Raw genomic sequence first — 10,151 nt, 5'->3', positions numbered from 1 at the left:
AACCTCGCCATCATATAGATCTTATTGAAATGCATCAATTTATCTTTCATTCACATGCAGAACTTTTGATTCGTTATTATTGTTTTCATTTGAATTCTTATATCTCATGCATGATAATTTTTCAATTTTATTTCCCTTCATTCTTTCAGTGTTCTATTGTATGGATTGATTCAGATTTCAATGTTTTGCATTCCTGGCTTAATGTGTGTTCATTTGTGTTCAATGCTTCTTCAATTTACAAGGAATGTTTGATCTAAATAGCACCGATATCTCTGAAAAATGTATGTCTATGTAAAAATTGGTGTCTGAAACTTAGACACTTATAATTAGGTTTAATTTAGTTATTTTCTTAAATTATTAATAGTGTCGACATATCAGAGGTGTCGTATTTTTGGAGTTCCTGCATCATAGTGCTATGAATCTTTTGTTGAAGTCCAATGCCAATCATTTTTGCATATCGTTCTTTAAAGTATTTTGTTTTTGTGGAATGATCAAACCATGTCACGAAGGTTTATAGTCAAGGTAATGGTAACTCCGACATCTTTGATATTATTAGAGTTTTTTTATCTCTTTAACACTGAACGCTTCTGAAAAATAGTATGTCCAAAACCGACACCGATATTTATAATTATATTTCATTAATCATTTTTTTAAATTATTATTAATATTGACGTGAACGCTTCTGAAAAATAGTATGTCCAAAACCGACACCGACATTTATAATTATGTTTCATTAATATTTTTTCAAATTATTATTAATATTTTTCACTGAATTTTTATGATTTGAATCTTTATGATTTGAAGTGGACTTGTATATATTGTATTTCAGCATCCAGAGCCATATTTGTGTGAACTTCTGTCTCTTTTTTTCAGCTTGTAGGTAGAAGGAAGAGGGTTTAGTTCCGGCTTCTATCAAATTGACAAGAGTTGAAGACGATGGTGAGGTCTACTGCCAAGGATGCAAAAGATCTTATCCGCGCTCTTTGGTCTGCTTATTCCGCAACCCCGACTAATCTCAAGGTTGTTTGTTCTCTCTTTCCCTCTGCATTTCTATAAAAATATTTACTTTTTTCTAACCATACTTTGGCTCTTCCTGTAGATTATTGATCATTATGTTGTGTTCGCCGTCTTCACCGCCCTCATTCAGGTAGTTCCCAGCCTTGTTTCAGTTTCGAAATGAAAAGAGTTCAAGGTTTATGTTGAATCAGTTTCGAAATGAAAAGAGTTCAAGGTTTATGTTGAAGTTACATGCTCTCGTTAAAACTTCGATTTTTCCATTTTCTTACTGAACAGGTAGTTTACATGGCTTTGGTGGGAACATTTCCATTTAACTCCTTCCTTTCCGGAGTACTTTCTTGCGTAGGGACTGCAGTTCTTGCTGGTAAGAGATGAATCAATATAATACAGTACTTCTAACCCGACCAGATTCATATGATTATGTTCTGTTCTTGTATTTCTTACCAATTTATTTTGGACCAGTTTGTCTGCGGATCCAAGTGAATAAAGAGAACAAGGAATTCAAGGTAATTTGTTTCTCGAGTGTATTGCGGCGATTGAGTAACAAAACCATGTAACAGTTCTAGGTTTTCTTCACTTGATATATTCTTACAGTGCTTGCTGTTCCATCCTATTGCAGGACTTTGCACCCGAGCGCGCTTTTGCGGATTTTGTTTTCTGCAATGTGGTGCTGCATTTGGTGATCATGAACTTCCTTGGTTAAACTGTGTTTGTGTGGTTTTGTTTAGAGAGCTCGTCGACATAGCAAAAAACTAATAGTGCTATACCTTGATTTTAGTCACTAGAGTATTTAGTTTAATTCCAATTGCCACATTGTTGAAATAACATTGTGAATGCTACTTGCTCATTTTCTTTCCAAATGTAAAAGTACAGGACTTGAAAAGCTCAACCCAATTACCACATTGAACATGACACACCTAAAACTTTCTTTTGCAAATGAAAACACTAACCATTTATTTTCAAAATGAGATGAAATAAAGATGATCAATCTCATAGAAATTACAAGATTTAGGCCCTTCATAATTTAAAGTCTCACCTACCATTAAATATACAAGACAAATAGACAATCAACAAGAAAAATACATAAGACACTACTACTATTACTACTACTACACCTTCTATGTACACAAGTTATTTCAACAGAGATTGCATACTGAAGTCAGAAGAAACTTGCAGTTCAAGCAAGTTATCATCGCTATGAGCTTTGAAGTTTGAATTTCTTCTAACGAGGTTGGTGAATTCGTTGAGGTGCACACTTGAGGTTAACATATTGTGCCGGCTTCTCAAAGTGTTTTGCAGATCCAACAGGTGACTTGGGACCCCTTTCATTTGGGGACAAGATCTTCAGAAGAGCCGAAGCATCCTTGTTAACACCTACTAAAGAAAGAAATCAAACACGAGACATTACATTTCTTTTGTTCAATGAAAATTTATAGTATCGAATTGGAAATTAATTAGCTTCAACGCTTACCATGAAGAGGCTTCTTTTCCTCAACAGGCTCATCGATAACTGGACACTCTTGAGCTTTGTCAGACATAACCAATTTCTCAAACTCATTCTCTAGAAGATTGAACTCTTCTTCGATGCCAAGATCAAAAGTTTCAGCCAGAAGATTTTCTATATCATCATTTGTAGTATCATTAGCATCACTTGCTTCAAAATCTTCCTCTTCGTTCTGGCTCACCCAATAGTCATGAAACCATGTTGAAGATTTCACAAGCTCCCACCATTGAGGTGAAAAATCCTCCACTTGACGAAATGCAGCAGGTATGAAGAGTGGAGCATTTGGATTCAGAGCCAAACTTCTTTTAGATACCAATGCCATTAGAAACTGTCACACAAATGCAATAACTTCAGCACAATCCTACATAGTATGCATAAAGTATATCAGATTGCATTTAAATGAGAATACAATAGTGTTGTCAATCGCAAATCACGGAATCATGTCAAATACTGAAGTAAATCACACATAGCTTATGTAGCAAAAAGAACCAGTTGCTGCAAGCCTATAACAGATAGACAAAGAAAAATGACACACACTAACCAATATATAGTACACCACTAAAACACTGATTTCAAATATAAGCATGTTAATCACTTAGAACCTTTGAAACACGTCCGCCTCCTCTACAAGTACGCGTGTCGCAGTCGGTCACTAAAATAGTGATTTCAAATATAAGCATGTTAATTATTAAGAACCTATGAAACATGTCCTCTACAAGTAGGCGTGTCGCAGTGTCCGACACACAACGATGTCACATACTTGTATAACACTCACAACATGAGTCAGCTGCGACACGCATCGGTGTCCCAATATAACACTCAAATTGGAAAAGTCAAACAAGTGTCTAAAAAATATAAAGTTTTCATTTACTTTGCTACAACACTTGCACATTTTGAATCGATTCCGACACCCCTAACACCAGTATGACACTCATAAAACACTTCTTTCAGATCTAAAAAAAACACTTATTTCAGATCAATATCCCCACAATCAAGATCAAAGCTTTGATCTAAACCCAACCCCTCCCAGAACAACTTCATCTTTTGTTAGATTCTTATTTCAAAGCAATAACAAAACAAAAACAAAAACCTTGCAAATCCATCATGACCCTAACAAAACCATGATCCATCCAAGGTTTGCTATATAGTAACAACAGTACAACCCTTATGATCTAAAACACACACATCACAAAGAAAGTCAATGAAAAATCACAGCATAACAATCAACAAATGATCACTTAAAAAACATCACCCAAAAAAATCACATACAAGAAAGAAAAAAACTTAACCCAACTCTGCATAATAAGTTCACTACACAAGTTTGGTAAAAAAAAAAAAACATTTTTTTTCAATAGATCAACAAAGGGTCACAGAATCTAACCAAAAAAATTAAATAAAACCCATCTAATTGACTATAAAAAAAATCATATTTTTTCAAAAGATCAACAATGGATCAAGAAATATCATGAAAAAAATAGATAATATTCCATTGTTACCTATTATCAGTGTTTTGCAGAGTGATGTTATGATTGTTCACAAAGATCACAATCACAGAGTGAGATGAAAATAATGGAAAATGGTGTATATAAATTTTCTCGGTGGAAAATGGATAAAGAAGGAAAAAAGACAGGGCTAGGTTCGGGTTAACCGAAGCTGAGGTTCGGAAAGAGGTTAGTTATGTTTTTTTTAAGGTGTGGACCCCAGCACGTGGGTGGAAAGTGATGAGAGTGGTCGATGGTGGAGAGAGAGAGAGAGAGGTTGATCGGACGGTTGAGAAAGGTACAGGTGGGGTAGATATTTTGGGGAAAGAAGAGTCAATGATGACTTGGATTGTTGATAAGGGCGGCTTGTGGAAAAATAAGGTGTGGGCGGTTGCATAGTTGCATAATGTGGACTCGCGCGGATTCAGGTTTTTAACTTCTTTATTTGCGTGTGTGGGTTGAGTAGCTTAATTATATTTGCTAGTTGGGTTAAGGAATTTGTTGGTTCAGGTTCAATCTTTGAAAGTAGCATTTATTTGAAAACAAGTTGTATCTGATAATTTTAAATATTTAGCAAATCACTAATATGATAAATTCGATATATTTAATAACTATAAATATTTATAAATATTTTATTGATTAAAATAAAAAAATACTATTGGAGTGATAGTGATATATAAAAATAGTGAGTTTCAGTGAAAAAATTTACAGGAGTTAGTAAAACTTACAAATATTACTCATTGTTTTCCTATAAATAAAAATTTAGTCTCTCAAATAAAAACAATTATTAATTAAAATAAAATAGGTATTAAATTGTTTGCACATCTATTAAATATTATGACAATTGTACTCAAATGTATATATTGAGAGAACTATTTATCTAGAGCTTAAAGGTAGTGCACTGTCAGTGTAAAATATTTTACACGGTCAGTGCATCACAACCCTTAAAAACAAATACTTTATATGTAATTCCAAGAAAAAGTCAAATGTCTATAAAAATTAACGGTTATGATTTTATCGACAGTGTAAAACTGCTTTACACTGTCAGTGTATTTCCATTAAATCCATTTATCTATTAGAGATAAATATAAATGAGTAATAGTTCAATACCTATTAAATAATAGAAAATTATTGAGAATAAATCATTCTTTAAAATTTATGCATACTTTTTGTCGGATCTAATTGATTGTGTCCCATATCACTTTTCGATTATATTTTCAATATTAAAAACCAGTACAAATGAGTGGTGATATTTAAATGATATTTTGTGAGAAAAAAACTTGGGAGGCAAAGTTATGTCAATTATTTTCCCTTCAAAATAAAATGTCATTGGAATGGAGTAACATCAATACGAAATGATATAAAAAAAATCATATCAATAAAAAATTTGATAGCTCAATCACTCACAAATCTCATACTTCACATACCTCGGAAAAAAAATTAAACAATAAGCATGTTGAAAACAAATAATTTTTTTTTAGAATGAATTTGTGTAAATGATAAATTAATTCTACTATCACTATTACTATATTTTTATTATTATATTTTATATTAACATGATAATTAAAGTTAATTGAGATTATTAATATATATAAAATTATACCAAAGAATTTAATAGCTCTATCACTCAATATCCGCAAACTTTACACACCTCAAGCAAAATAAATTACTCAAAAAACATTTAAAAACAAACAAAAAGTTAAAGTAGAATGAGTTTGTGTAAATGACAAATTATTTGTTAAATCGGAAAAATAAATTACATGGTTTTTGATAAAAATCAAATAACCAAATCAATAAGATAAATTTATTTTAATTAAAGTTAAAATGAAAAAAAATGTAAAAACATCCATTCTTAATCCATTCTTAAAAGTAGAATGAGTTTGTGTAAATGACAAATTATTTGTTAAATTGGAAAACTAAATTACATGGTTTTTGATAAAAAAAATCAAATAACCAAATGAATAAGATAAATTTATTTTAATTAAAGTTAAATTGCAAAAAAAATGTAAAAACATCCATTCTTGAAAGGATTGATTTATTTCAAAACAAATAATAGCATGGAGAAGGGAAAGGAAATAGATAAAACAATTTTGAAAAATAAGTAACTACTAATTTTGAAAAAGAAGTAACTACATAAAAATTGTAATAGTATGATACCAATTCATTCCTTAATTAATTATTAATACAGTAACTGTCACATACAAATGTCTTTTTTTTTTTTTTAAATGTTGGACAAGGTTAACAGTTCTATTTACAAACATTTATATTGAGGAAATCACTAATTTGACTATAGAAAAGAATAGTGTTAACAGTTGAACGGAATATTAAACCAGATAATTTGTTTGCCCTTAAAATTTCAGTTATATTCATTCACAAAAGAACATAAGAAGCTTGATTACAAACCGAAAAGGAGAAAAGAGAGTCTTGTGCTTAATTATAATGCCATTGTGACTGATTGGAAACTATGAAGATATCAAATTTCCAACTCATATAATCTAATCTGTCAAGACAAAATGTATAATATTGATTGATAGTGCTTTGATCAAAAAACGAATTTATCACTATCTTAGAAAGTAAGCTAATAACTCAAATTTCATGGAAACTTTTGGCACATGTATATAAAGGAAAACCATGAATTTTAGAGATATAAGTTACCGGTTACTCACCAATACTCCTGCTCCACATCAAGAATTTTCTAAATCCTACAACAAAATATGAAGACAAACATAATTGTTAAGAGCATTTGTTCTTGAGAAAGGAGGTTCGTGGGATACTTATCTCACATCGATCGAGTTCACTTATAATAAAAGTTACCATTCTAGTATCGGAATGGCGCATTTTGAAGCGTTGTATGGTCGGAGATGTAGAACTCCTTTGTGTTGGCATGAATCTGGAGAAAGTGTAGTATTTGGACCGAAAATTGTTCGAGAGACTACTGAGAAGGTGAAGTTAATTCAAGAAAATATGAAATCTTCTCAAAGTAGACAAAATAGTTATCATGACAAGCGAAGGAAAGATTTGGAATTTCAAGCGGGTGATCATGTGTTTTTTAGAGTCACGCCGGTGACCGGTGTGGGGCGAGTATTGAAGTCTAAGAAGCTCACTCTTCGGTTCATTGGTCTGTATTATATTTCGGACAGAGTTGGAAACGTTGCTTATAGAGTGGCTTTACCGCCTAACCTTTCGAATTCACATGGATGATGTGCAAGTGCGAGATAACCTTACTGTGGAGACGATGCCTATACGAATCGCGGATCATGAAATGAAGACTCTAAGTAGCAAGGAGATTGCCTTGGTGAAAGTAGTCTGGTCGAGACCAAGATGCGGGAATCTTATCCCGAGTTGTTTGAATCAGACTATTTTTCGAGGACGAAAATATTCTAAGTGGGGCAGAGTTGTAACGCCCGTAATTAATTTACTATTTAATTAATTTATTTTCGATTAATTGTCGGGAATCGTTGAAATTTCAATATGTCAATTTAAGTTGTTGTGCGGTTAGTTGATTAAATTAGTCGATTTAGTCGTAGAAATAATATTAGATTAAATTAGACTAATTAGTAAGCGGGCTAGTTGTTGTGTTAGCAGTAGACTTGTGGGGGGTGTAGAATTAAGCCCATTAGGAATAACAGAAAAATAGAGTTCCATTATATTGGTTAATTGGAATTAGAGGAGATAAATAACCTTGAAATAATCAGTAAAGAACTAGGTTAGCCGTGAAGGGTATGAAAACACTTAGAAAGGGGGGGGGGGGGTTGAATAAATGGTTTCTTTTTTGTTCACAACAACAAACAAAACATGGATAATTTTATCTTGGTTCGTTTGTAACTCAAACTACTCCAGTCCACCCGCCAAGGTGATTTCGTCTCTCTCAATCGAGGACTTAATCCACTATAATCAAAACTGATTACACTGCACAACCAACTGTTGTGACTAACAGTACAATGCACAAACCAACTGCTTGTGACTAACAACCTTGCACAAACCAATTGCTTGTGACTAACAACCTCTAAGACTAAACTAGTCCTAGCCCTCTTGAGAAATCTGACCCAAACGGTCTCTCAAGGAACGATTACACGTTAACAAAGTGTTTTCAAATTGCTTCTAAAAAGCTTTAATCACAATTGTGATATTTCACTATGTTTTTAGTACAATAGATATGAACTCAGAATAGTAAAGATGATGTTCTTCAGCGTAAGAGTTCTTCGTTCGTATATGAGCAAGTGTTCTTTCCTCCATGTGTGTAAGCTTTATATGTTCTTCATTTTTCTTTTGTGCATCAGCTCACACCCTCTACTTTTCAGAGATTCCTCTCTCTTTCTCTCTCTCTCTCTCTCTCTCTCTATATATATATATATATATATATATAGCTACACAAATCTGTCTGTTATCTTGATCTTTGGAGAGAGCATTAAATGCTTGCATGTTTGCTTTTTGTTTTTGTTTCTCCAACGAGCTGCAAGTGCGTTGCTTCTTTAATCAATCTTGGGAGTTGCTCCAGTTGAGTGCTTCAACCGTTTTGCTAATCATTATGTTTTTAACGGCATCTTATCTTGATTCAGATTTCATAACTTAAATATAACTTCTAATTGAGTATGTCTGCCGTGGTTGGTGCGTTTCAGAAGTTACTTCATGATCCGCTGTCGCGCGCGGATAAAAAATAAGTAGTTTTTCAAAAACGTAGTACAGCGACAGTTTAACTCGAATATCGTCTCTCAAGGATTCTTAGTTATTACTAACCGAATGGAATTTGAATTAGGGGGGGTTGGTTATGGTTCGATTAATGGAAAAAGTGATTATAAATTAAGCTGTTATGAAATAAGTGATTATAGAGCAAACAGATCCACTGACTCGGTTTCTACTTATCATCGATTGCTAATATTACAATTCCCTAAGCGGATTTTCTATCCTATTTGATTACAATATCAGTCAGCAAGCGTGATTGACACTATGAGAAACATGTTCCTATTGCTGGATTAAGCATACGGTTATGAATAACGCAAATTAACAATTAAGCAAAGTTAACAGCGATTTAAATTGGGAACACATAACAATCAAATAAATCAACAATGTTATATGATAATCGAATTAAGCAAACAACAATCTTATAACATAATTGAAAGGAATCGAAATCAAATTGTAAATATTATAACAATCTCAAAGTTTGAAACCTGAGTACAGTGAATCCGTAAGAAGGTGTTTAGTTCTCCATAGTCATTCTTTGCAAGCTCTCCAATTCGTGAATAGTAAATGATGAATAGTGTTTTCGTGAATAGTGAATTCGGCTGCCTAACCTAGGTGAAAATACCCAAACCCGTTCACAACTTAACCGGGTCGACCCGACCCATTACAAATGACCCAAACACTAAAATAAACTAATGCTGCAACTTGCACAAATTTTCTAACTCTGCTACAGTCCGATTCAGCTCTCGACTTTTGAACAAAAGTCGTAGCTCTTTCTCTTAGCTTTCCAACGACTGGTAGCACGCTTCAATCCGATACTCCAAGCTCTAGTTATGAATTTATTCGTGCAGACTGCTAATGCTGAAAAATTAATACGAAAAACAAATAAGTGCAAAAATAAAATAAATTATAAAAACATATTAAAACATAAAAATAATTAAAACGAATCAAAGAAATGCTTGAGTACAAACATGGAAGAACGTGCATCAAAATTCACTGATCAAATTCCCCCACACTTGAACTTTTGCACTCCGAGCAAAATGAAAAACAAAACAAAGAAAGCACAAATACATCAACAGTTACTCATCCTAGGCTACTAATCTTCTTCGGGTAAGTTTGCATCGATGGGTACTACATTGCACACTAAGGAAATCGTAAGAGCACTAATCCACAATTATGCAGACATAAGCCTCCTAAATACACAAACCAATTCAAATCATATTATTATACCATAGCCTAACTTACTCATCCTTTTTGCTCTTTTTCATTCAGGCGCAATCACATTAAGCCCGTTATCTCCACACACTTATAGCAAGACGACCTGTTAGTGACTCTGATCCTTTTCTGCACGGGGTTCTGGTACTTACGTGATATAACCCTTTGTTTACTCAGTTGTAGTTGCGGGGGATCGGACCATAATCCTCCCTACCAAGTTCAGCACCAGAAACCGCTGAACCAACTAACAAAGA

General features: G+C 33.1%; 2 protein-coding genes across 4 annotated transcripts; one reads left to right on the top strand and one right to left on the bottom strand.

The window, feature by feature from the left end:
* The first annotated feature begins 621 nt into the window (after nt 1-621).
* On the top strand, nt 622-1,720 carry LOC131593184 (dolichyl-diphosphooligosaccharide--protein glycosyltransferase subunit DAD1-like). The gene is made up of 5 exons (XM_058865458.1): nt 622-1,020; nt 1,100-1,147; nt 1,294-1,381; nt 1,480-1,523; nt 1,637-1,720. The coding sequence occupies exons 1-5, from the start codon at nt 937-939 to the stop codon at nt 1,718-1,720; spliced, it is 348 nt and encodes a 115-aa protein (XP_058721441.1). The 5' UTR covers nt 622-936.
* Nucleotides 1,721-1,941: 221 nt separating this feature from the next.
* On the bottom strand, nt 1,942-4,165 carry LOC131593183 (protein EARLY RESPONSIVE TO DEHYDRATION 15-like). 3 transcript variants are annotated; one of them, XM_058865455.1, is made up of 3 exons: nt 4,018-4,165; nt 2,489-2,882; nt 1,942-2,394 (listed from the first exon to the last, which is right to left on the bottom strand). In XM_058865455.1, the coding sequence occupies exons 2-3, from the start codon at nt 2,841-2,843 to the stop codon at nt 2,240-2,242; spliced, it is 510 nt and encodes a 169-aa protein (XP_058721438.1). In that variant the 5' UTR covers nt 2,844-2,882; nt 4,018-4,165; the 3' UTR covers nt 1,942-2,239. The 3 variants fall into 3 exon arrangements, with proteins under 3 accessions (XP_058721438.1, XP_058721440.1, XP_058721439.1); XM_058865457.1 differs by having other exon boundaries at nt 1,942-2,391; XM_058865456.1 differs by having other exon boundaries at nt 2,489-2,849.
* Between the last annotated feature and the right edge of the window lie 5,986 nt (nt 4,166-10,151).

Source organism: Vicia villosa, linkage group LG3 (genome assembly GCF_029867415.1).
Source record: "Vicia villosa cultivar HV-30 ecotype Madison, WI linkage group LG3, Vvil1.0, whole genome shotgun sequence".
NCBI classification, from domain to species: Eukaryota; Viridiplantae; Streptophyta; class Magnoliopsida; order Fabales; family Fabaceae; genus Vicia; species Vicia villosa.
Note: the sequence above shows the minus strand (reverse complement) of the source record. Positions and strands in the feature narration are given on the sequence as shown.